The 24610-nt window shown below is 52.6% G+C and overlaps 2 protein-coding genes across 6 annotated transcripts in view; both read left to right on the forward strand.

The window, feature by feature from the left end:
• Positions 1-11966, forward strand: part of LOC144943642 (plexin-B1-like) — a 115170-nt gene extending 103204 nt beyond the window's left edge. For all 4 annotated transcript variants that reach the window (XM_078871305.1, XM_078871304.1, XM_078871307.1 and 1 more), the window contains 4 exons: positions 779-843; positions 7762-7837; positions 8210-8284; positions 9043-11966. In XM_078871305.1, the coding sequence (XP_078727431.1) occupies positions 779-843; positions 7762-7837; positions 8210-8284; positions 9043-9147 (321 nt within the window). In that variant the 3' untranslated portion in view covers positions 9148-11966. The remainder of the gene's footprint in view (positions 1-778; positions 844-7761; positions 7838-8209; positions 8285-9042) is intronic.
• A 7505-nt stretch (positions 11967-19471) lies between these two features.
• LOC144943643 (SRSF protein kinase 2-like) overlaps positions 19472-24610 on the forward strand; it is a 70933-nt gene continuing 65794 nt past the window's right edge. The window contains exons 1-2 of one of the 2 annotated variants that reach the window (XM_078871309.1): positions 19472-19773; positions 21247-21322. In XM_078871309.1, coding sequence (XP_078727435.1) covers positions 19734-19773; positions 21247-21322 — 116 coding nt within the window. In that variant the 5' untranslated portion in view covers positions 19472-19733. The remainder of the gene's footprint in view (positions 19774-21246; positions 21323-24610) is intronic. The other variant, XM_078871308.1, reaches the window with a different exon arrangement.

Consider the following 24610-nt stretch of genomic DNA (forward strand, 5'->3'; position numbering starts at 1 on the left):
AAGAGCACACCGAGGACCCGACGCGCAAAGTCGAGTGCCTTTGAGATTCCACCTTTTAGAAAAATGTACACACGCACATCTCGGCCTGTTTGCTGTCTCTGCCCAGAAGGTCAAACCTCGGTGTTTGCATTGGTCGGCCGTTCTGAGGACACAACGAAGAGGGGAAGCCCAGCGAAACGAATCGTCGCTGAGCTTTCTCCCCTTGCCTGTTGCCGAGTCACAAATCACAAACCTCCAGTGCTGCCAGTGTCGCACGTGACTGAGTGCACGCCGGCTGCTCCTGCGGTTACATTGGTTCTCCTTTTGCGAGACTCGTTATGTTATTTCGTGGGACGGTACTAGACATTTGGATCGTCGCCACCACCCTGAAGGTGTTTATACATAAAACTGTCACTGGTAGGCAATTAATTTTTAAATGTAATCGCGATTCACTCAACGTTGGTAACTTTCTGCACACATGATGCCGCTGTGATGTGGCCGTGAATATTTTCACCATGGCTCATGGACCACTCAGTCTTGACGCTGCTTTGTAAATACACACTGATTACTCTCTCCCCGTGCCCTCTCTCCCCATGCCTTTCTCTCCTTGTCTCTCTGTATTCTCTCTCCCTGTCTCTCCCGGTGTTTCTCTCTCCCCGTGTCTCTCTCTCCACGTGTTTCTCTCCTTCTGTGTTGCTCTCTGTCCCCGTGTCTCTCTCTGTCCCCACGTCTTTCTCTCCGTGTCTCTCTCTGTCCCCGTGTCTCTCTCCCGCGTGTCTCTTTCTATCTCTGTACGCAGGACTCCCCCATCAACAAGCTGCTCTACGCAAGGGAAATCTCCGGCTACAAGAAAATGGTGGAAAAGTACGGCCCTCGCCACTCACGGACATCGCCACAGCAGAGCCCATTGCTACGCACGGCAAACAACAACTTCCCTTGTTCATTTGGAAGTTACTCAGAGCCACCCAACAATTACACCAACAGTCTGTTAAAGGCTATATGGGGGTGACCTTGTCTTTTGCCTGTGCACGTTTGCGTTTAGTGATGCGTTTTTCTTAAATGTTGTATTTTTCAAGAAGGCGATAACAGCACTGTAGTTGTGGAAGGTATTTGTCATTTAAAATAATATTTGATTCGTCCTCGATATGACTTATTTTCTCTGCACAATGGCATATGGATATGATGTATTCGTTATACACAATGACAAATGCCAACTTTGTTCAGATTCTTAGATTTCTCGCACGTAACGGATGGATTTGACACGCTGTTCAACGAGACACACAGAGACCGATTGTTTTAATACAAACAAGTATATTATTTCTAAAAGATCCGAGCACCAGTCATTGAATATGCAACTGACACTCAACCAAAGAATACTTGATACGGTTATACAAATGAAAACAAAAATAAACGAATCAATAGCTTCATGTTCAATTTAGTTTAATGCATCGCCCTATGCACAATATGATGTGTATGATTCTGCAAACGCAACAAAGGTGTCACTCAGATTTCGGTCTCTCAAGCTCGGGTTGAGAAGATGACACGGGGCAAGCGTGTAGGAGTCTGTTTGCTGTGTGTGACTGTGAAGTCATCACACACGCGGTCGCTTGGAACAGCGCAGACAGCGGCTTGATCGGTCATGACAGCCGCAGCCAGGTGATTGATGCAGCCGTTAGCTTGCCAGTTGTAGTCGAGTCTTGACGATGTGTAGAATGATGATTCTAGATTTGAAGCTTTCGTGACTGCAAGTATTCATATTCTTAGGTTTTTTCGGTAAAGTCACGTAGGTAAAAAATAAAAATTAATAAAAGTAAATTAGAATAAAAATAAAATAACTAATAAAAGTAAAATTAAATACAATTAATATCACAACGTTTCGGAGGCAACACAAGCTTCCGTCTTCAGGTGAAACCGTCACAGCACGATAGCTGTATCACTTAATACACAGCACGATAGCTGTATCACTTGATACAGCCATCGTGCTGTGACGGTTCCACCTGAAGACGGAAGCTTGTGTTGCCTCCGAAACGTCGTGATTTTTATTTAATTTTTATTTTACTTTTATTAATTTACATTTTTTACCTACGTGACTTTACCGAAAAAACCTAAGAAATAGAATGATGATGATGATGATGTTCCTGTTAATTCACCGTCCCGACGGTACAGACGAATGTTAACCGTGGTAATTATTCACGAGCTTTTGGTGGTTTACAGTAGTCTCGTGTTGTTCACCTCGTGTCATCCATGGCACGTGACCTTTTTAGCACAGTTGGATACAATGCCAACGTCTCTTTATTGTCACTTGCGATGTCTCGGCTCTATATTATTCAACAACCGAAAATCTAACCATTTTCTTTCATCATCTTCACTGCTTTTTACAACTGAACCTCTGAGAGGTTACTCGGCGTTTCGGCCGTTCTCGTGCGAATACACCGAGAGCAGCCTCACAAGCACGTGGGGTGCGGGGTCGGAGTGCACGCTAGTTGGCCAACGTGAACATCGGGCTTGGCCCTGGCTCTGCCTGTCTGAGCGCTCTCTGGCTCTGGTCCGCTGGGCGCTCTCTCACTCTCTGGCTGTGTCTGGACGCTCTCTCACTCTCTGGCTGTGTGGACGCTCTCTCACTCTCTGGCTGTGTGGACGCTCTCTCACTCTCTGGCTGTGTCTGGACGCTCTCTCACTCTCTGGCTGTGTCTGGACGCTCTCTCACTCTCTGGGTGTCTGGACGCTCTCTCATTCTCTGGCTGTGTGGACGCTCTCTCACTCTGGCTGTGTGGACGCTCTCTCACTCTGGCTGTGTGGACGCTCTCTCAATCTCTGGCTATCTGGACGCTCTCTCACTCTCTGGCTGTGTCTGGACGCTCTCTCACTCTCTGGCTGTGTGGACGCTCTCCAACTCTCTGGCTGTGTGGACGCTCTCTCACTCTCTGGCTGTGTCTGTGCGCTCTCTCACTCTCTGGCTGTGTCTGGACGCTCTCTCACTCTCTGGCTGTGTGAACGCTCTCTCACTCTCTGGCTGTGTGGACGCTCTCTCATTCTCTGGCTGTGTGGACGCTCTCTCATTCTCTGGCTGTGTGAACGCTCTCTCATTCTCTGGCTGTGTGGACGCTCTCTCACTCTCTGGCTGTGTGGACGCTCTCTCAATCTCTGGCTGTGTGGACGCTCTCTCACTCTCTGGCTGTGTGGACGCTCTCTCACTCTCTGGCTGTCTGTGCGCTCTCTCACTCTCTGGCTGTGTGGACGCTCTCTCACTCTCTGGCTGTGTCTGTGCGCTCTCTCATTCTCTGGCTGTGTGGACGCTCTCTCACTCTCTGGCTGTGTGGACGCTCTCTCACTCTCTGGCTGTCTGTGCGCTCTCTCACTCTCTGGCTGTGTGGACGCTCTCTCACTCTCTGGCTGTGTCTGTGCGCTCTCTCATTCTCTGGCTGTGTGGACGCTCTCTCACTCTCTGGCTGTGTGGACGCTCTCTCACTCTCTGGCTGTGTGGACGTTCTCTCACTCTCTGGCTGTGTGGACGCTCTCTCACTCTCTGGCTGTGTGGACGCTCTCTCACTCTCTGGCTGTCTGTGCGCTCTCTCACTCTCTGGCTGTGTGGACGCTCTCTCACTCTCTGGCTGTGTGGACGCTCTCTCACTCTCTGGCTGTGTGGACGCTCTCTCACTCTCTGGCTGTGTGGACGCTCTCTCACTCTCTGGCTGTGTGGACGCTCTCTCACTCTCTGGCTGTGTGGACGCTCTCTCACTCTCTGGCTGTGTGGACGCTCTCTCAATCTCTGGCTGTGTGGACGCTCTCCAACTCTCTGGCTGTGTGGACGCTCTCTCACTCTCTGGCTGTGTCTGGACGCTCTCTCACTCTCTGGCTGTGTGAACGCTCTCTCACTCTCTGGCTGTGTGAACGCTCTCTCATTCTCTGGCTGTCTGGACGTTCTCTCAATCTCTGGCTGTGTGAACGCTCTCTCACTCTCTGGCTGTGTGGACGCTCTCTCACTCTCTGGCTGTGTGGACGCTCTCTCAATCTCTGGCTGTGTGGACGCTCTCTCACTCTCTGGCTGTGTGGGCGCTCTCTCACTCTCTGGGTGTCTGGACGCTCTCTCACTCTCTGGCTGTGTGAACGCTCTCTCACTCTCTGGCTGTGTGGACGCTCTCTCACTCTCTGGCTGTGTGGACGCTCTCTCACTCTCTGGCTGTCTGGACGCTCTCTCACTCTCTGGCTGTCTGGACGCTCTCTCACTCTCTGGCTGTCTGGACGCTCTCTCACTCTCTGGCTGTCTGGACGCTCTCTCACTCTCTGGGTGTCTGGACGCTCTCTCACTCTCTGGCTGTCTGGACGCTCTCTCACTCTCTGGCTGTCTGTGCGCTCTCTCACTCTCTGGGTGTCTGGACGCTCTCTCACTCTCTGGCTGTGTGGACGCTCTCTCACTCTCTGGCTGTGTGGACGCTCTCTCACACTCTGGCTGTGTAGACGCTCTCTCACTCTCTGGCTGTGTGGACGCTCTCTCACTCTCTGGCTGTCTGGACGCTCTCTCACTCTCTGGCTGTCTGGACGCTCTCTCACTCTCTGGCTGTCTGGACGCTCTCTCACTCTCTGGCTGTCTGGACGCTCTCTCATTCTCTGGCTGTCTGGACGCTCTCTCACTCTCTGGCTGTCTGGACGCTCTCTCACTCTCTGGCTGTCTGGACGCTCTCTCATTCTCTGGCTGTGTGGACGCTCTCTCACTCTCTGGCTGTGTGGAGGCTCTCTCACTCTCTGGCTGTCTGGACGCTCTCTCACTCTCTGGCTGTCTGGACGCTCTCTCACTCTCTGGCTGTGTGGACGCTCTCTCACTCTCTGGCTGTGTGGACGCTCTCTCACTCTCTGGCTGTGTGGACGCTCTCTCACTCTCTGGCTGTGTGGACGCTCTCTCACTCTCTGGCTGTGTGGACGCTCTCTCACTCTCTGGCTGTCTGTGCGCTCTCTCACTCTCTGGGTGTGTGGACGCTCTCTCACTCTCTGGCTGTGTGGACGCTCTCTCACTCTCTGGCTGTGTGGACGCTCTCTCACTCTCTGGCTGTCTGTGCGCTCTCTCACTCTCTGGCTGTCTGTGCGCTCTCTCACTCTCTGGCTGTGTGGACGCTCTCTCACTCTCTGGCTGTGTGGACGCTCTCTCACTCTCTGGCTGTCTGTGCGCTCTCTCACTCTCTGGCTGTGTGGACGCTCTCTCACTCTCTGGCTGTCTGTGCGCTCTCTCACTCTCTGGCTGTGTGGACGCTCTCTCACTCTCTGGCTGTCTGAACGCTCTCTCACTCTCTGGCTGTGTGGGCGCTCTCTCACTCTCTGGCTGTCTGTGCGCTCTCTCACTCTCTGGCTGTGTGGACGCTCTCTCACTCTCTGGCTGTCTGGACGCTCTCTCACTCTCTGGCTGTGTGGACGCTCTCTCACTCTCTGGCTGTCTGGACGCTCTCTCACTCTCTGGCTGTGTGGACGCTCTCTCACTCTCTGGCTGTCTGTGCGCTCTCTCACTCTCTGGCTGTGTGGACGCTCTCTCACTCTCTGGCTGTCTGTGCGCTCTCTCACTCTCTGGCTGTGTGGACGCTCTCTCACTCTCTGGCTGTGTGGACGCTCTCTCAATCTCTGGCTGTCTGTGCGCTCTCTCACTCTCTGGCTGTGTGGACGCTCTCTCAATCTCTGGCTGTCTGTGCGCTCTCTCAATCTCTGGCTGTCTGTGCGCTCTCTCACTCTCTGGCTGTGTGGACGCTCTCTCAATCTCTGGCTGTCTGTGCGCTCTCTCACTCTCTGGCTGTGTGGACGCTCTCTCAATCTCTGGCTGTCTGTGCGCTCTCTCACTCTCTGGCTGTGTGGACGCTCTCTCACTCTCTGGCTGTGTGGACGCTCTCTCAATCTCTGGCTGTGTGGACGCTCTCTCACTCTCTGGCTGTGTGGACGCTCTCTCAATCTCTGGCTGTCTGTGCGCTCTCTCACTCTCTGGCTGTGTGGACGCTCTCTCAATCTCTGGCTGTCTGTGCGCTCTCTCACTCTCTGGCTGTGTGGACGCTCTCTCAATCTCTGGCTGTGTGGACGCTCTCTCAATCTCTGGCTGTCTGTGCGCTCTCTCACTCTCTGGCTGTGTGGACGCTCTCTCAATCTCTGGCTGTCTGTGCGCTCTCTCACTCTCTGGCTGTGTGGACGCTCTCTCACTCTCTGGCTGTCTGTGCGCTCTCTCACTCTCTGGCTGTGTGGACGCTCTCTCAATCTCTGGCTGTCTGTGCGCTCTCTCACTCTCTGGCTGTGTGGACGCTCTCTCACTCTCTGGCTGTGTGGACCCTCTCTCACTCTCTGGCTGTGTGGACGCTCTCTCACTCTCTCACTCTCTGGCTGTCTGTGCGCTCTCTCAATCTCTGGCTGTGTGGACGCTCTCTCACTCTCTGGCTGTCTGTGCGCTCTCTCAATCTCTGGCTGTGTGGACGCTCTCTCAATCTCTGGCTGTGTGGACGCTCTCTCACTCTCTGGCTGTCTGTGCGCTCTCTCACTCTCTGGCTGTGTGGACGCTCTCTCATTCTCTGGCTGTCTGGACGCTCTCTCACTCTCTGGCTGTCTGGACGCTCTCTCACTCTCTGGCTGTGTGGACGCTCTCTCAATCTCTGGCTGTCTGGACGCTCTCTCATTCTCTGGCTGTGTGGGCGCTCTCTCACTCTCTGGCTGTGTGGACGCTCTCTCATTCTCTGGCTGTCTGGACGCTCTCTCACTCTCTGGCTGTGTGGACGCTCTCTCATTCTCTGGCTGTCTGGACGCTCTCTCATTCTCTGGCTGTCTGGACGCTCTCTCATTCTCTGGCTGTGTGGGCGCTCTCTCACTCTCTGGCTGTGTGGACGCTCTCTCATTCTCTGGCTGTCTGGACGCTCTCTCACTCTCTGGCTGTGTGGGCGCTCTCTCATTCTCTGGCTGTCTGGACGCTCTCTCATTCTCTGGCTGTCTGGACGCTCTCTCACTCTCTGGCTGTGTGGACGCTCTCTCAATCTCTGGCTGTCTGGACGCTCTCTCACTCTCTGGCTGTGTGGACGCTCTCTCACTCTCTGGCTGTCTGGACGCTTTCTCACTCTCTGGCTGTGTGGGCGCTCTCTCATTCTCTGGGTGTCTGGACGCTCTCTCACTCTCTGGGTGTCTGGACGCTCTCTCACTCTCTGGCTGTGTGGACGCTCTCTCACTCTCTGGGTGTCTGTGCGCTCTCTCACTCTCTGGGTGCTCTCGAGCTTTGGACCTCCGTTGGTCTTCTTCTGGCCATTTCCAGTCGTTCTGGGCATTGATACTTTTAATGTTTCTCGTATCTTTCACATGCGGGAGCTGTTCTCTAAACATTCTTTGAGACGACATTTGTACGCATGTTGAACTTCTTTCACATCTTACGTCGCCAACCGTGCTAGTCGGAGGTGCGGGAGACCTTGCCGAGGAGGACCTCGCAATTTGAATTAAACCTCCACAGCATGGTCATCAATCTACTTTTTTGATAGTTTGGGTGCATTTGGCCTCGGGTCCCACGCCTGGTGTAGCGCAACTTCACAGTTTAATGTCACGTAGCTCTCAAGTTAATTTAGACTCATGCCTGTAGTGCCAAGTTCCTTAACAAGAGAACATATATACTCAAACAACCTTGAACTATTTATTGATAAGTTTTCCTCATCATTGTGTTTAGTTTGAAGAGGCATACTATGATTGAGACAACCAGAAACGGAATCAGTAATTCACTTCTAAAGATACCCGTGTGTGCACACGCGTGCGTGCGTGCCTGTGTGTGTGTGCGTGTGTCTCCAGGTATTACGCAGACATCCGCCAGATGGTACCGGTCCGGGATGAGGACATGAGAACGGAGCTCTCCGAGGAGTCACGGGTGAGTGGAGCGGTAGTGCAGTGCTCACCGCGCTGCACCACAAACCTGGCGACCCGAGATCAGTTCCCGCTCGCGCCCAACATCAGTGACGATTATCTGAAGTGGTTCTGGCCCTCCTCTAGGTCGACTCGGCCTCATCAGTACCTGGTGCGGTGTGTAAAACATCAGCACTGTTGGCAACCCATCCCCTCGTGTACTGTGCCGGCCTTCATAGCCGCTTGCTAACAGTACTTGCCCCAACAGTCTGTTAAGGCTATACAGGGGACATTTATATTTGTATGGACCACTTGCGTGTGTGTGTGCAGACCGCTTGTGTACGTTTGTGTGTGTGCATACGTGCGTGCGTAACGCGCGAATCTGCTGCATCCCCAGAACAACTCAAACGAGCTCAACTCGATGGTGGCGCTTCACGAGCTCTACACGTACGTCAACAAGTACTACGACCAGGCGAGTTCCCCCCCCCCCCCACACCACCACACCACCACACTCCCGGGCTGGGATGCCAGCCAGCAGACGATCGTTTTACCCGCTCGATCGCCACGTAGCATCGAGTTGACTCGCTCGCTCCACCTTCTGACCGCCGCGATGGTTAGCCTTGCGCAACGTGGACGCCCGTCTGTCGGGCAGCTCCAACGGTCACGCTTCGTGGGCAGCGGTGGCACTCAAAACCAAAACGGCGACAAACTGACCGTGAACATGACGGCACGTGACATGAGTGAAGTGTGCACCGAATCTGAGGTGCAAGTAACGATCAACTTCTGGCTCCTGCCCGACTGCAGCCTAGTTATTGTAACGCGCGAACTCCCCGATTAGCACGGTTGGCTATGTACGGTGCGAAAGAAGTTTAACATACATACATACATGGCCTCACGGCCATGTGAGGTCGACCTTCCTCTGCAAAATTGCCCGAAATTTACATTTATCCATCACTGCAAGCTTCTTAGCCACACCAATTGGGTGCTTGAGGAGGGAGTGTGTTTAAACTGGCAACAACACTGTTGCTGATTTGAATGCAGACACTTGTAAATTTGAGCACTAATTTGAGTGGCATTATTGGACAGCCCCGACAGGTGTGCGTTAAATAGTTAAATCTGTGGCACTCCACCAAAGGCACTGGTAAGGAGGAGAAAAGAGTCCCCCCCCACCCCACCCGTGCTGCTGGCGCTTGACCGCCAGGACGTGCGTCTGCATGCTCGCGTGCGCAGGTGATCACCGCGCTGGAGGACGACCCGCACACCCAGAAGATGCAGCTGGCGTACCGGCTGCAGCAGGTGGCGGCGGCGGTGGAGAACAAGGTCACCGACCTGTGACGGGGTGACGACCGCGTGTCGTCCGGCCCGTGCCCCTTGGCGCTGCCTGAGCGGAGGGGGTAGGGGGGGCCCTACCTCTGCGCGGTGGACACGTTGGTGGAAGGTCCTGCCCGTGGGAGCGCCGGGCAAGATCGCCAAAGCCGCGAAGGCCGCTTGGGTAGCGTGCGCGTGCGCAACAATTTTCTCGTTTGAAATCGGATGCCCCGAGTGAAATCGTTTTTCGTCAATTCGGCAAGCCGCTCAAGAGATGGATGAGGTGCAGCTGCCCTCTTTCCTCAGCGCCATTCTTTGTCGACCTCCGCCCCCCCACCCGGACCCACCGATGAAGTGCTTCCCACTCGTGCCGCCTCCTCGTCCCCCGTGGCGCGACGCAACACGGCGGTCTCTTCGCGGCGGTGCCCGCGAGATGACTCGGCGCGCTCGCTGACCCTTTTAACCTCCCCACCCAGCTGCACAAGGCCGCCGTGCGAGCGACCAAGTACATTTTAATAAAAAAAAACCCATCACGAAGAGGTTGCAGGAGCCAGGTCTGCTGCGATTGGCTGGGTGGTTGGTGGCGCCGGCGCACGCCAGGAGCTGCGGCGAGGGACTATGCGCGTACGTGCGTCGCGCTGCCACGACCACGATAGCGATGACCACGACACCTTGCTCGGAGCTTCCGCCATTCTCCCCGCCCCCCCCCCCCGGCCTTGATGTTTTAACGGAAGAACGAACGAGTTTTTAAAACGGTTAATTTTTGTAAACTGCTGCAAAGAAAATAGGAAATGTTGTTGTGGTTTTGGGAGATGGTTGGCTCCGGGGGAGATCGCCTTACTTGCAACCTCTGTCGGAAAGTAGTCAACAAGGGCTCCACCTCTCAAAACCGTTTAAAGACGTAGAGACTTTTTTTTGTAAGTGGGGCTTCTCTCGCTCCTCGCCCGCCGGTTTGAGTGTTCTTTAATCACCACTAACTGAAGCCCCGCGTTGCTGAAGAAAAGCGTCGTCTACTGTAGAAGGAAGAGAGAACTTGCAAACCCGAGAGAAGGAGTCTTCAGGTCGATTGTGGCCGCACCAGGGTAAGGCACCGCCACCCCCTAACCTCGTAGTCTGCGCGCGGAAAAAAAATCACTTTAATCAAAACCGGGCGGCTGTATTCACAAACTAAGTGCTTTTCTCGTTTGGCAATAATAATGATAATAATCCATGATTTTAACATTATTTATTTTAAAGCTGTACGTGTTTTAAATCATCTACTGTAGAGAAGGGGGGAGTACCGTTGTGACGCGGCCTAAGTGGATGCGCGCATGTTGTGCTGTATGTATATAATGATCCTTTGTATGCACACTGGGATAAAAAAAGCCTGTTTTGCTGTAAGTTGTAACCCGGTCAAAGCTTAGCCATTCCTCCCCATACGTGTGACCCCTGACGCCGTGGCGTGGATCCGGGTCAGCTGGGCTTGGACTGTGTTGCCGTTGGAGGGGTCAGCGGTGCCAAAGCGCACTCAGCGGCGTGGTCCTGTGGCAATTCACGAGCATCGTTGGTCGTGCTCCAGTTCTCGTTTTGAAATATTCTGGGCTCATGTACGTGAAGCTGAAAATATGACCCCCCTTTACACGGCCGTTAAAAATAAAGTACGCGAAACCCACCTTCCTATTATGTGACAATAATACATCCCACCGCGCCCTCGTTATACGTATTGATTGAGGTCATATTCCACCCCTCCCCCCCCCATTTGCGTTTCTCTGACGGAAACCGGTTGAGCTTGTTCACGCGACTGTGCCTCCCGGAACAGAACGGCACGAAGGCCGCCGGCCCTGGGCCTCGCGGTTCGTATCTTGGCCGTGGCGGCGTTTGTGCTCGCGCCGCGTGATGATCGTATCCGGGGTTGCCCCGCGGCGTTTTGTTCGCGTCTCATTTGTTGCCGTCGAGGACAGAAACCCGTTAACAATCCCTGCTCATCGGGGGCACATTTATGCAGGTCAACGGCCCCGAGGCAGAACCCAAAGGCCTGAGGATATTATGCGGGGTTCGGAGTCAGGTTTCCACTTGTGAAATATAAAAAAATGGGGCATATCTTGGGTAGAACAATATCTCAAAATGCTACAAGAGCGGGAGAACCCATTGTAAATTAATTGTCTTGCGTGGCATATTACTGCGCAAATGACACCACCGAGACTTTAAATGTCTCCAGGATGACTTACGGTTTTCCCAGGATGACTACCTCAACAGTATGGTCCTGGGAAGACCAGGGCAAGTGGCAACCCGAAGCTTAAGGGAGAATTTGAACGTGTGATGGACTCGAGGATCGGTAGGATTCCGTAGAAATCACTTGTGGGAGTCGATCGATCCCATCCGGAATTTGTCTGCCGAATCCTCAGGAATATCGGGAACGTGGCCAGCCAGGTGGGACACGGAGCTGGCGGCAAACTCTCCGCAGCCGACCGATCGCAAGGCCCTCGTTTGTAACCGTGCACATTTCCAAGCGGTGGCTGTGGGTTTTTTGTTGTTGCAAATTGACACACGACGATGTTATATTTTTGGGAGAAACGTGCGACGCTCACTGCGGCCGTTCCCGCGCCGCCTTGAGAGTGGAACAACGTGATCACGTCCCCTCCCGCGGAACCGGCGTGGCCAAGAGGCCTCGTCTCGGTGTGGGACCGGCACGACCCGTTGACCACGTTGACCTTCGCTTGCTCGTTTTCCCAAAAACCGATTTGTACCTTTTATTTTGTTAATTTTATTTTGTTAATTTTGTTAATTTTAAGTCTACATTTTACAGCGCGCAGGATGGTGGTTGTTGTTGTTTTGAGAGAGAATGAATGCCTTAAAACTAGACACCAGCTGTGATGTCGCTTGGATTATTCTGCCGTTGTGGAGTCGGTGTGTGTGCGAGTGCGCGTGCGGTGACCGTGTGAGTATCACGATTGTGGCTCTGCGTCCCACGTTGTGACCGGCTTATATCAACGTAGCGTACTTGGCCATCATCTGGTTGCACAACCGTGTTGTGTTTGTCCCACTAAAATGTTCTTGCTTTGGTGTCGTTGCACTGATATCAGACCCCCCTAGGCTTTATTATTGCAGCTGGTGAGACCACGTGGAATTAAGCAGCTCTGTTACAAAAACGACCACAGCCCAAGAAACATCGGCACTGGTGGCAGTTATATGATATTACAGTTACGTAAGATTTACATAGAGACCCATGGAGTTACACACAGACCCATAGAGTTACACAAAGACCTATGGAGTTACACAAAGACCCATGGAGTTACAGAGACCCATGGAGTTACATAAAGACCCATGGAGTTACACAGAGACCCAGAGACCCATACTATTACATAGATACCCATATGGTTACACAGAGACCCATAGAGTTACAAAGGGATTCAAATAATTACCTAGAGACCCATCGAGGTACAGAGGCCACAGCCAAAGACCATCGGCAGTGGCGGCGGTTACCAGACGCTGCAGGGTGGAGGGAATGTGCAAACTATCCAGAGCAACAACACGTTATTTACACGACACGCATGATAGCACACCGAGACAAAGATCCCATGTGGCGTGTGCGTTCACACGGCCTCAGCGAGGCATTCAGGAAAGGTGAGAGAGCCCGTTGAGACTCCAGGCAAAATATTGTCGAAGATACACTAACACAATCTGAATACTAGAGCAAACTCAATTTCGGAAACTTTGATTTTGTTCCATTAAACGCTCATATGAGTGAATCTGTTTGTGGCTAAATGCACTGTGCAGCGTGTTTCTCTGCCACAAGCGGTCGAGTTGAGTGGCACGTCACCGCTCAATCCGATGCGAGGAGTGGAGTCGTGGCTGGTTTGCTGAATCCTGAATGCGTTCATTCACATGGTACCAGGGCTGGAGATGGAAAGAAATTACTGGGGAAACTCCTAAATGGTTCCCCCTCACCCGCCACTACATCTGGACCGTACATTATAGATCTCCTAAGTGGGAGGGGGGTGAGGAGTTTCGCTCGGTGTGTGGGTCTTTGTGCGTGTCTGTGGGTTTCTGTGGGTCTTATGGGTGTTGGTGAGTTTCTGAGCGTGTCTGTGGATTTCTGAGCGTGTTTGTGGGTATCTCTGTTGGTCTAGGGGTCTGTGAGTCAAATTTAAAAAACGCATTAATCCTTGATTCTTTTCGTAACGCAGTTGGGTTCAAAATGTCACTCCCACCACGGCATTCCGGGGTAATCCCCTGCCCATTTCCACCACTGTAATACGACGATACACGATGCTAGACGGGACCGCCTGAGCATCCCAAGTGTTACAGGGCTTGGGCCACAATGTGACCACAAGATGGTCGTATCGCCGTGTATTTATACAATCCTAGAACGATATAAAATACATTTCTAAACCTCCGTTGATTTGTTTTATTTACTTGCAGTTACCAGCTTGTTAGGATGCCTCAAAACATGGACAATTGGTTAAAATATTTATGTTCGTTATTCATAAATGTATTTCTCAAAACCGGTTTGGATCAGCCAAGGGGGTACTCTGTTAAAACAAAATTAAACGGAGGGGATAACATAGTCGCCAACAAAATGTTGAAAACCAACTGTTCTATTGTCACGAACGATATCTTTGTATTCTACCAAGTTGTGGGTCGCAACGACCTCTGGTGGCCGGGTTTGGTTAGGACAACCACTCCACTTTTCTCGCGCCCGCCTCTCGCATTTTGTCACCAGGATTTTCTCACACGTCAATCAATCTCTATTGTACGTGCCGAGATGGGTCCTCAAGTTGGCATCCGTGCGCATTACAACGGAACGGTGAGGCTTCTAGGTTACCACGAAGCAACAGGGATGGGAAAATAATATTCGTCACGACCTCAGCGGCTAACGCAAGTGCGTGAACAATAAAAGTGTGACCGTGCGCAACGAATCGGCATACGAAAGGTGATTAGTAAATAAAATAAGTTTTAGATTTTATGGGAAGGCACGTCTGAAAAGATGTCTGGCACAGACCATTGTGTTTGTTTAAAACCCTAGGCTTTCGCGACCAATATCCATAATATAGTTTTTTTGGGGGGTTCGATCGCGCAAAATATGAATGTGTCGTTAAACCCGCCACCACCGGACACAGCCAATTAGTAAGGTTTGTCACTATAACAGCACACCGGTGTATTTGAGAGCCAAGCCACAACATTTACAATCTGAGTACGATGTTTCGCCAGTAATTACAACTAGCTTAATCAGGCGGAGAGCCAGATTTGTGGAGAGATCCTGTTTCGTTGAGATTCTTTTTTTTAAACATTCGGATAGCTACAGGCTTAGTGCTGCTTGGAAGCAAATAATCAAATAATATATGGTTTAAATGCATGCCTCTACACGTTGCCATACGTCAATGGGGATTACCTGTGCGTAGACAATAGCAAGAACAATGTGCATGCATAAAGTACGCCGATTACCATATGAATAACCGAATGGATATCCGTTGTAATTTATGTGCATTAATTAACCCACCCTGCCCCTTCGCTCGTGAAGACCTCACAAGTGATGTCATCACATCTACCCCTCTGTTTAACGAACGAAACAGAAGGATGTCTCCACAAGTCTGGCTGCCGCCTGATGAAGATAGTTGTAGTTACCGGCAAAACGTCGTACTCAGATTGTAAATGCTCTCCAACACGCCGGCTAGTGCTGTACGAGTAACGAATTGGCACGTTCTGTTTACGTGACAAACCTTCACTAATTGGCAGTGTCGGGTGGTGGCGGGTTTACCGACACATTTATATTTACGCGATCTAACCCCCCCCCCCCCAAAAAAACCTATAACATTGTGTTAGTAGTTGTAACGTTATGATTCGCCCCCTACTGGACATCTGTTTTAAAAAAGCGCCTCGTAGCTCATCGAATTCCTCCGGTATAAACAAATATTTTGATAATTGAGAGACAAGTATAACGGTTCTACCTGAAGTCGGAAGCTTGTGTTGCCTCCGAAGCGTCGTGATTTAATTTAGTTTTAATTTATTCTATTTTTTACCTACGCGACTTTACCGAAAAAAAAGAGTACGAATCCTTGCAGTCACGAAAGCTTCAAATCTAGAATTGAGAGACACGCTGCGCGTTTCGGATGTCCGGTGGCCAGGCCGGGTGGTGTTCCAAATTTTTTTAGGGGGGCTGTGTTCACGAAGACTTTGTCTCCCCAGAGGCACGTGAGCAATCCTGGGCTGGGAAAGCCTTGCCGTGGAACGGAGTGAACAGAATGTGCCTGAGGATTGGAGGGAGTTGTCGTTTGGCAAGTACTGTAGATAGGGGGCCCAAGCCGTTGCAGTACTTTGCAGAGGCGTAGCTAGGGGGGGGGGGGGCAGGGGGGTACATATGTCCCCGGGCGCCAAGGTAAAGGGGCGCCACAATGAGGCTTGCAACGTGACATTATAACTTATTGCGGCGGGCGCGGCAGCCTGAAACTACTGCACAAATCTACACCTCAACCTAAAAGTGTATATATCCCTCCACACACAGCCTACACGTCATGTAATTACATTTTAGTATGTGATTAAACGGGGTGGGGGGGGGGGGCGCCAATTTTATAGTTCGTCCCCGGGCGCAAAATATCCTCGCTACGCCACTGGTACTTTGTAGGTGAGGAGAGCAACCTCGAATTGTATGCGGACCGGTATAGCCAATGCATGCTGCAGTGCGTGATGTGTTCACAACGGCGAACCCGCCGAGTCATCCGGGCAGCTGCATTCTGCACTCGCTGAACACGTGTTCAGCTCCTGCGTTCTGAGCATTCTTTCCATTCACACAATTCCCCCAGTAGCCCGAGCTGTCGTATCAAGCCCCTTGCTCAAGCCCCTTGCTCCAAGAACCTGCTCTCATCTTCGGCCTATCGCAGTCAAGAGTTGAATGTCTCACTGAACAGTGTGCGAGTCGCTGGTAGACTTCCTACAGTCGTAGGTGGCACACGACTCATAGCATCCGTAACTTAGAGGTATACGGGATGTGGTGTGCCGAGTGGCATGCATTTCCTGGGTCGCCGACCTTGACAGACCTGATTCCTCCAGTCTAAATAAAGATTCTGACTCTTAAGACCCTCCTGCTTCCTCCTCCCCCATAACAAAGACGCCTCCTCTTTCATTTCCCCCTGGATGCACACGTGCCATTGGTCTGTGCAGGGTCTTGAGATCTGCACCGCTGTGTGTGGCGACATTTAAATCGGAATTGCAGGGCCAGGCAGCGTATGGGTAGCCGTGGCCACGCCGCCACACTCTCACGCCATCCGGTGGCCAGGCTCACGCATGGCTCTCTCCCCACCCCGCCCACGTGTTGTCGGGTCGGACAACTAAGTAACGTGGTGTTGTGTAGCGCCGATGTCCGACGTTTCGCTCCACACGGGGGGGGGGGGGGGGGGGCTTCACGCACTGGATACAATAGTCACAGGTAAGTTAAACGCATGAGCCTCATTAGGTTAGGGTCTGATAAGTAGTGTCAGCTGAGTGGTGGGAGGTAGGTGCGTAGTGTCAGCTGAGTGGTGAGTGGTAGGTGAGTGGGTTGTGTTAGCTGAGTGGTGAGTGGTAGGTGAGTGGGTGGTGTCAGCTGAGTGGTGAGGGTCAGGGGAGTAATGTAAGCCGAGTAGTGAGAGGCAGGTGCGTGGGTAGTGTCAGCTGAGTGGTGAGAGGTAGGTGAGTAGTGTCAGCTGAGTGGTGAGAGGTAGGTGAGTGAGTGGTGTCAGCTGAGTGGTGAGAGGTAGGTGAGTGAGTGGTGTCAGCTGAGTGGTGAGTGGTAGGTGAGTGGGTGGTGTCAGCTGAGTGCTGAGGGTCAGGGGAGTAATGTAAGCCGAGTAGTGAGAGGCAGGTGTGTGGGTAGTGTCAGCTGAGTGGTGAGAGGTAGGTGAGTAGTGTCAGCTGAGTGGTGAGAGGTAGGTGAGTGAGTGGTGTCAGCTGAGTGGTGAGAGGTAGGTGAGTGAGTGGTGTCAGCTGAGTGGTGAGTGGTAGGTGAGTGGGTGGTGTCAGCTGAGCAGTGTTAGGTGAGTCGTGAGAGTCAGGTGAGTAGTGTCAGCTAAATGGTGAATCAGCTGAGTGGTGAGTTCAGAATCGGTATATATACTGGAGGAGAGCGATGAGCTATAAAGCTATTTTTTACGGATGTCCAGTAGGGGCGGGTCAGAAAGTTACAACAGCAAACAATACAAAAACACTACGATATTAGTGTAAAGAATATAAAAGGTAATCCAATCACTAATGAAAATAAAAAAAGCTTTGGGCTATTATTGGCTCATTTTTTCCTGCGTTGTTATCGGGAGAACGGTGGGGGGCCAATCGGGGGAGATGGAGTTCTGGTCGCAGTGGAAGATTCGCACCCTTCATTGGACGGGGAGAGAAGCAGACAAAGATCGAGGACCACCGCACGTGCATTTGTTTGGCAAGAGGATCGCCCACGAAGCCGTCAATCCACAGTAGCTCGGTTGTAACGATGAACAAGAAGCCTCGCCTCCTCTCTCTCTCTCCCTCTCCCACCACCATCATCTCGAAGTGGTGAAGCTCTAAACGCAAGTCCCGGAGTGAACATCGCGCACGAGCTGACCGGTACCAAGCTGGGGTTGAGACGCGAATACCCTGCGAGCGGCATACCACGCGTGGCACTTGCATACTCTGGGGCTGAGTACCGCGTAAGGGACCGTCCATAAATGACGTCACGGGATTTTGGGCGATTTTGGACCCCCCCCCTCTTCACATGGCGTCACAAAAAGTCAGACCCCCCCCCCCTCAAATATGACGTCACAAAGCTCTGCCTCCCCCCCAAAACCATATTTCCATTTTGAAAATAAAACATGCTTCAAATCGCTTTAAACTATTGTCATTGTAGTGCGTATTTAATGTGGCGCAGCACTCTGATGTTGTAGGAGTATTGTTATAACAGATAGTGTTGTTATAACAATTTAAAGTTGCGAATTTTTATGTGACGTCATATTTCTCAACCCCCCCCCTCGTCACACATCGTCACAAAAATCTGCCCCCCCCCCCTAGGTGCGTGACGACATTTATAGACGGCCCCATATATTGTCAGAGTACAGTATTTTTTTGTTTCCATTGTGAACACGCATCGTGGTTAATGTAGACATGATTCCTTATAAAATGTTTCAGTTTGATGTTTTAACATCTTAACACCTGTTTTGTTGCCAGAAAAAGGGGGAAAACCCTATTATCACGTAGGAGGAGGCGCCATCATCACCACAGAGATGCTGCACTCCGCTGCTCTTGATGCCATCATCTGGCTCAACAACCACCTCGGTGAAAAATGACACATCTGCTGCTCCACATCAACATTAGCCATTCAAAGAAGAAGACGCATCTATAGATTGACACAAATATCTAAATGGAGGCTACTCCTGGCTGAAACGCCTCAATGTAGAATCCCAGTTCTACGACTCAACATCAACATTAGCCATCGACAGATTACGTAATAGATCCACGCAACTCATTGTAACAAGCAGCACCCACGTGTGTTGAGCGACGTGATGACGCCGCCACGCGTCCGGAGCGCGATGATGTCATCGCGTCCGCACAGCTTCACGCACGTGACGCAATCACAACACAAGGTTTATACGCTCGTGACGTCACTCAAACTCGCGCAGTCTCGTCGCGTGACGTCACTCCGCCAGGGTAGTGTGGCGGGGTGGGGGATATTGTGGGGCGGGGTGGGGGAGAATTGTGGGGGGGAGAATTGTGGGGGGGGGGGGAAGAATTGTGTAGGAGGTGGGGGAGAATTGTGGGGGGGGGGGGGGAGTGTGTGGGGGGGAGAATTGTGTGGGGGGTGGGGGAAAATTGTGGGGGGGGAGAAGTGTGTGGGGGAAAATTGTGGGGGGGGGAGAATTGTGGGGGGGGGGCGGAAAGTGTGTGGGGGGTGGGGGAAAATTGTGGGGGGGCAGAATTGTGTGGGGGGGGGGAAGTGTGTGGGGGGGGGGATTGTGAGGGGGTGGGGGAGAATTGTGTGGGGGGGGAGAATTGTGTGGGGGGGGGGGATAATTGTGGGGGGGGTGGGGGAGAATTGTGGCGGGGGGGGGGAGAAATGTGTGTGGGGGGAAGTGTGTGGGGAGGGGAGAAGTGTGGGGGGGGAGAAGAAATGTGTGTGGGGGGGGAGAAGAAATGTGTGTGGGGGGGGGAGAATTGTGTGGGGGGGGGAGAATTGTGGGGTGGGGGGGAGAATTGTGGGGTGGGGGGGAGAATTGTGGGGTGGGGGGGGGTTTCCCGCCAGAAGCGCAGTCGCGCGCGCGCGCGCGTCCTCTCCCGGGCTCGCGCGTGACGTCACCACGTATAACTGGCGGGCCTGACGTCACCGCGTTTAACGCGTCTTCGTGACGTCACGCGGCTTCGCTTGGCAACGGCGGCAACGTTCGGTGGTGGTGGCGGCGGCGGCGACGGAGCCACGCCGAGGTCCCGCGTCTCCCTTGGGTGGTGGTAGCGGTGGTAGCGGTGGGGGGGTTGGAGTTGGTGGGGGAAGCCCGCCACGGCAGACGAGTGCGAGAAGCGAGAGGAAGAAGAAGAAGCAGCAGCAGGGGATGTGAAGCGGAGACGCCGAGGGCCACACGCACGGAGGTTGCCCGAGCCGGTCCGCGAGGCCGCCACCAACACCGCCGACGTCTGCACTGCGCATGCGCCCGGCGCCAACCGCCGAGATGAGTTCCAGAAAAGGTGCGGGGAGAGACGAAGAGGGCCCACGTTGTCATCATCACCACCATCACCATCACCACCACTCACCTCATCGCCACTTACTTAATCGCTACGACTACTACTGGCACGATCGTCACGGCTCTCAGCATCATCACTTCTCACATCGTCGTTATCACTCGTAGCATGCATCATCACCAATATTCGCATCATCACGAACATCACCACTGCTCACATCACGAATTATTATCTACCACTGACGTCTCTAACATCACAGTTATTAACGTTAACTGCATCGGCACTAATAGTACTGTACCAGCATCATCACGGACATCGTAAACGTCACCAACAATAACATCGCTAATTCCATCATTAACTCTCCAACTCATACGTCAACATCAATTACATGACCAACATCGGTAACATCATTAGCAATGTCAACCACATCATCATCAGAGGTAGCGGTGTTGTTGCTGCTGTTGTCACATTAAACTCTGGCTTGCTTGACAACACTGTTCCCCCGTCACCTTCATCGCTGGTGATCGTGGATGGTTGTTGTACAATACCGCGCCATAACCGTCGGCGCGTGTGGCGTGCCGCCCAGGGCCCCGTGGGCCACGTGCCAGTGCTCTCCGCCCAGACGGCGGAGCAGCACCATCAGCAGCAGCAGCACCATCAGCAGTAGCAGCAGCAGCAGCAGCAATACCATCAGCAGTAGCAGCAGCAGCAGCAATACCATCAGCAGGCAGCAGCAGCACCATCAGTAGCAGCAGCAGCAATACCAGCAATACCAGCAGCAGCAGAGCCATCAGCAGTAGCAGCAGCAATACCATCAGCAGTAGCAGCAGCAGAGCCATCAGCAGTAGCAGCAGCAGCGCCATCGGCAGTAGCAGCAGCAATACCCATCAGCAGGCAGCAGCAGAGCCATCAGCAGCAATACCATCAGCAGTAGCAGCAGCACAGCTATCAACAGGCAGCAGCAGCAAAGCAATCAGCAGTGGCAGCAGCACCATCAGCAGTAGCAATACCATCAGCAGTAGCAGCAGCAGAGCCGTCAGAAGTAGCAACAGCAATACCATCAGCAGGCAGCAGCAGAGCCATCAACAGGCAGCATCAGCAAAGCAATCAGCAGTGGCAGCAGCACCATCAGCAGTAGCAGCAGCAATACCATCAGCAGTAGCAATACCATCAGCAGGTAGCATCAGCAGTAGCAGCAGCAGAACTATCAACAGGCAGCAGCAAAGTAATCAGCAGTAGCAGCAGCAATACCATCAGCAGGCATCAGCAGCAGAGCCAACAACAGCAAAACCTTTGAGATGCAGCACAATCATCAGTGGCAGCAAACACCAGCAGCAGCACATTCATCACCAGCAGGACCATCAGCACAATTATCATCTACAGCATCATCATTAGCAGCAGAACACTGCCAACAGCAGCAGCACCATCATCACCGTAAGCCTCTTCATAACCACCGATGACGTTTCTCTCGTTTGGCAGTGTTGTCCATCCAGGCACGCAAGAAGCGCTCCAGGGGCAAGCGTGGAGCCAAGACCCAGCAGCAGCAGAACAAGAAGTACGTACGGGCACGGGTCCCCTCTCTACCCAGGGTCCCCTCTCGCTATGTCAGCTGTCTCCACTTGTCCCCCTCTCTCCTCAAGTCTCCTCTCAATTCAGGTCCCTGTGTTCCTAGGTACATTAAAACCGCATCCCCTAATCTCTCTTGTCTTCCATCTCCCCGGAGCTCCCCCCCCCATACTCCCAGACTGACGTCTCCCCTGGCCTCCATTCCCGAGGGTCACCCTATAACACGCCTCGATCGGGAACCTCTCACTCCACTCCCCACCATCACCTTCGGCGGCCGGGAGAGCCCGTGGGGCACCGCAATCTCAGGGGGCCGCAGTCGGTCAATGAGTGTGTAAGTGTTTATTTATAACCTTGTGAGAACCCATTGAGGCTATATACAGCCCTTTGTCAATCCATTGCTGGGTGAATGCCTCACCAGCCCATTTTGCGCATGGTGGGTGGGGGGGGGGGTGGGTCTGGGGGTGGGGGGGCTTGATCGTACTTCACCACCCTGGTCGTTACGTGTTGGCGAATGTGGAGCGCCCCAGGGCCGTCAGACGTGGCCTGGAATCGATTGCAGTTCGCCGGTTTGGTTCCGCACTACGTGAACCGTCGTGCCACGGCTGCACCCCCTCTTTGAGGCCTATGTCTCTCTCACAAGGGAGAACTGGTCGGGTGGATTGCTGTAGCTAGCAGAGTGGACACTTGTATCTCACGTGTACCTTGCCAAACCCTGCAGCCTTTGCTGTGCTGTGGCTGCCGCCGCTGCCACTGCCTCATCCCCAACCCCACCCTGCCCCAAACGCCTATGATGTGCCCGGGTATAATTAGCGCCTGTATGTATGTGTGAGAGAGTGTGTGTGTGAGCGTACAGCCAATTTTGTCCCTGGGACGAGCAGTTTAGTTTGAATGGGGTCCATAAGCCATGGTGGACCCCGGCACCCTGAACCCACCGCACACTGCCCTGTCATGGGAATCCTAGGATGAGGCGGTGCGGAGGACTGATCATGGGGATTGCACCAATGTGACACTGATCCAGAGAGACCGGTGTCAACTCTGCCTCCCTAGATGTCATGTATTTATTTTTGGTCTACGCTTTGTGTCCACTCTTTTCTCTGACCACTCTTGTCTCTGTGACCACTCTTGTCTCTGTGACCACTCTTGTCTCTCTGTCCATTCTTGTCTCTGTGTCTCCTCTTATGTCTGTGTGAACTCTGTCTCAGTGTGAACTGCAGTCCCTCTGTGTGTCCAGTCTTTTACTGTGTCAACTCTGATTCTGGTCAACTTTACTTTAGTTTTCCCTCTCTTGGTCCCAGTTTTGTCAGGTTCAGGTTCATCCTTTGACCCCCATCATTGTCAAAGCCTTGGCTGGGGCAACACGGCATTTGTAACTCTTAAGGCAATCGCCACTACCACGTCGGCTGTGCGTTTTATCTGCTCGTGTGAGCACCTAGCAACAAGACGGCAACAGGAACTCGATATTTTGGAGCGTTGCGAAGTCTGCCATTGCTTTGTGTCGCAAACACCTGTGCTGATCCGCCAAGAGTAAACATTTCTCAATGTGATGATTGATCAGTGGTGCGAGTCGCTTAGCTTTTGCTGGATAAGCTATCACTTTTTACTTCAAATGTGGTCTGGTGGCACGGCGGTGGAGCGCTTGTCTTTCAGAAGTTAGATTAAGTCCCGGCGAGTGTCGACTTGCTCATCCCGTTGGGGCTCAGTCAATCGTGCCCTTCAGATTGACTCACTTTCCCAGAGTAATGTGGGATTTCAACCACTGGCTCAGAGCTGTAGACATGACCTGGAATCTCCTGTGGGTGTTTTTAATTTGAAGCTATTGTCTAATTCATCATCAGCCATGATCAGTCCACTGCTTGATGAAGGACTCCCGCAAGCTGCTGGCATCTCTCATGGTACTGCAGTGTAAAAATCCACCTACTGCTTGCAAACGAGAGCTGATTTAATTTCTACATTTCCACGGTGGATGTTTCGTTGGACACGGCTGCCATTCCATCATCATATCTCTTTATAGCATCAATCATTGACCGAGAAGAGCCTCACTGAGTCTCAAGACTCATATTTCTGAGAATCTTGCATTAAGATGTTTTACATCTCACAGTGGTTTTTTTTCGAACATCACCTGGGGATGCGATCGTTGAGTCAATCTCACATGGCACAGGAAGCCGTCACCTGGCATTGCTACAATGTAACGACGCTCGACGCTGTACCGCCTTGTCAATACCTGGCCTGTGGGACCGGCCACTGGTTCCAGTGCAGCGGCACTGGGAAGATGCGTTTTGGTGAAGTGCACTCTATATAAGGCACCCGCTGAGGCATGTGCTGAGCTGGGCGTTTGGCTTCTGCTGCAAGATGCCATGGACCTCCGTTAGCAACACATTCCAGTAGTGCCTTGCCTTGTATAAGTACCGACATGTGAATGCTTTTACATTAAAAAATCAAATGTCACACTGATTTTAAAGAGGATGGGTTCACTGATCACCTGCTGTTCACAGCCCAGAGCCTGTGGTATGACAGGTGTGAGTCTAGGTGTAGGACAGCTGCGATAAGTAATGCTCTTTTTATCAAGCTCGCAGTGCTCGGTTGTTCCACTGACTCGAATTAGAAATTACAAACTTCTGATTGTTGGGCCTCGCCGTCTGACCCCCACACCACCCAGCTGGATTATAATACAGTTATGACCATTCTGTACGAGGTGCCCTGTGCATTGTCACTCGACATATGAATAAGGGGAGCCACAGCTAGACACCCAGCATCGTGTGGGCTCTGCTTGAGACCGGTGGCGGTTGCGATGGCACCGCTATTAATGACGCCGGCTGCTTACGTATGTCGCCCGGTAGCTGGTGCGCCACTGCCGTGCAAGTGGCCCCCTTTGTGTTGTGCAGCGCCATCGAGGCGGCCGTACAGTGAGAGCCTGTGTTCGGCACGGCCCGGCGTGGGATGGGGTGGTGAGGGGCTTCGTGCTTTTGCGAACAAGGGGGCACACAGGCAGAAGAATTTCTCTGTCTTTGGCCTGTCCTGCCCCTTGATTCGCATCTCGTCTGGCCACAGTGAATGGCTGAATTGATGGAATCTTTAACGAGCCCTCTTGTGAAGGTTCGCCAGTGTCTTGCTTGCCTGCGATGGAGCTCGGGGAGAGCCGCAGCTATGGGAGAGATTGCCCCATTGCTTATTGCTGCATTTAGGTTGGGGGGTGGCTGTAAAAATACACTCCAAGAGACGAGTAATGTGCGAGCGTAGTGGTTGTATCTCTCTTCAATCCAACGGCCCTGCAACGAGC

Source organism: Lampetra fluviatilis, chromosome 32, assembly GCF_964198595.1.
Source record: "Lampetra fluviatilis chromosome 32, kcLamFluv1.1, whole genome shotgun sequence".
In the NCBI taxonomy this organism is placed as follows: domain Eukaryota; kingdom Metazoa; phylum Chordata; class Hyperoartia; order Petromyzontiformes; family Petromyzontidae; genus Lampetra; species Lampetra fluviatilis.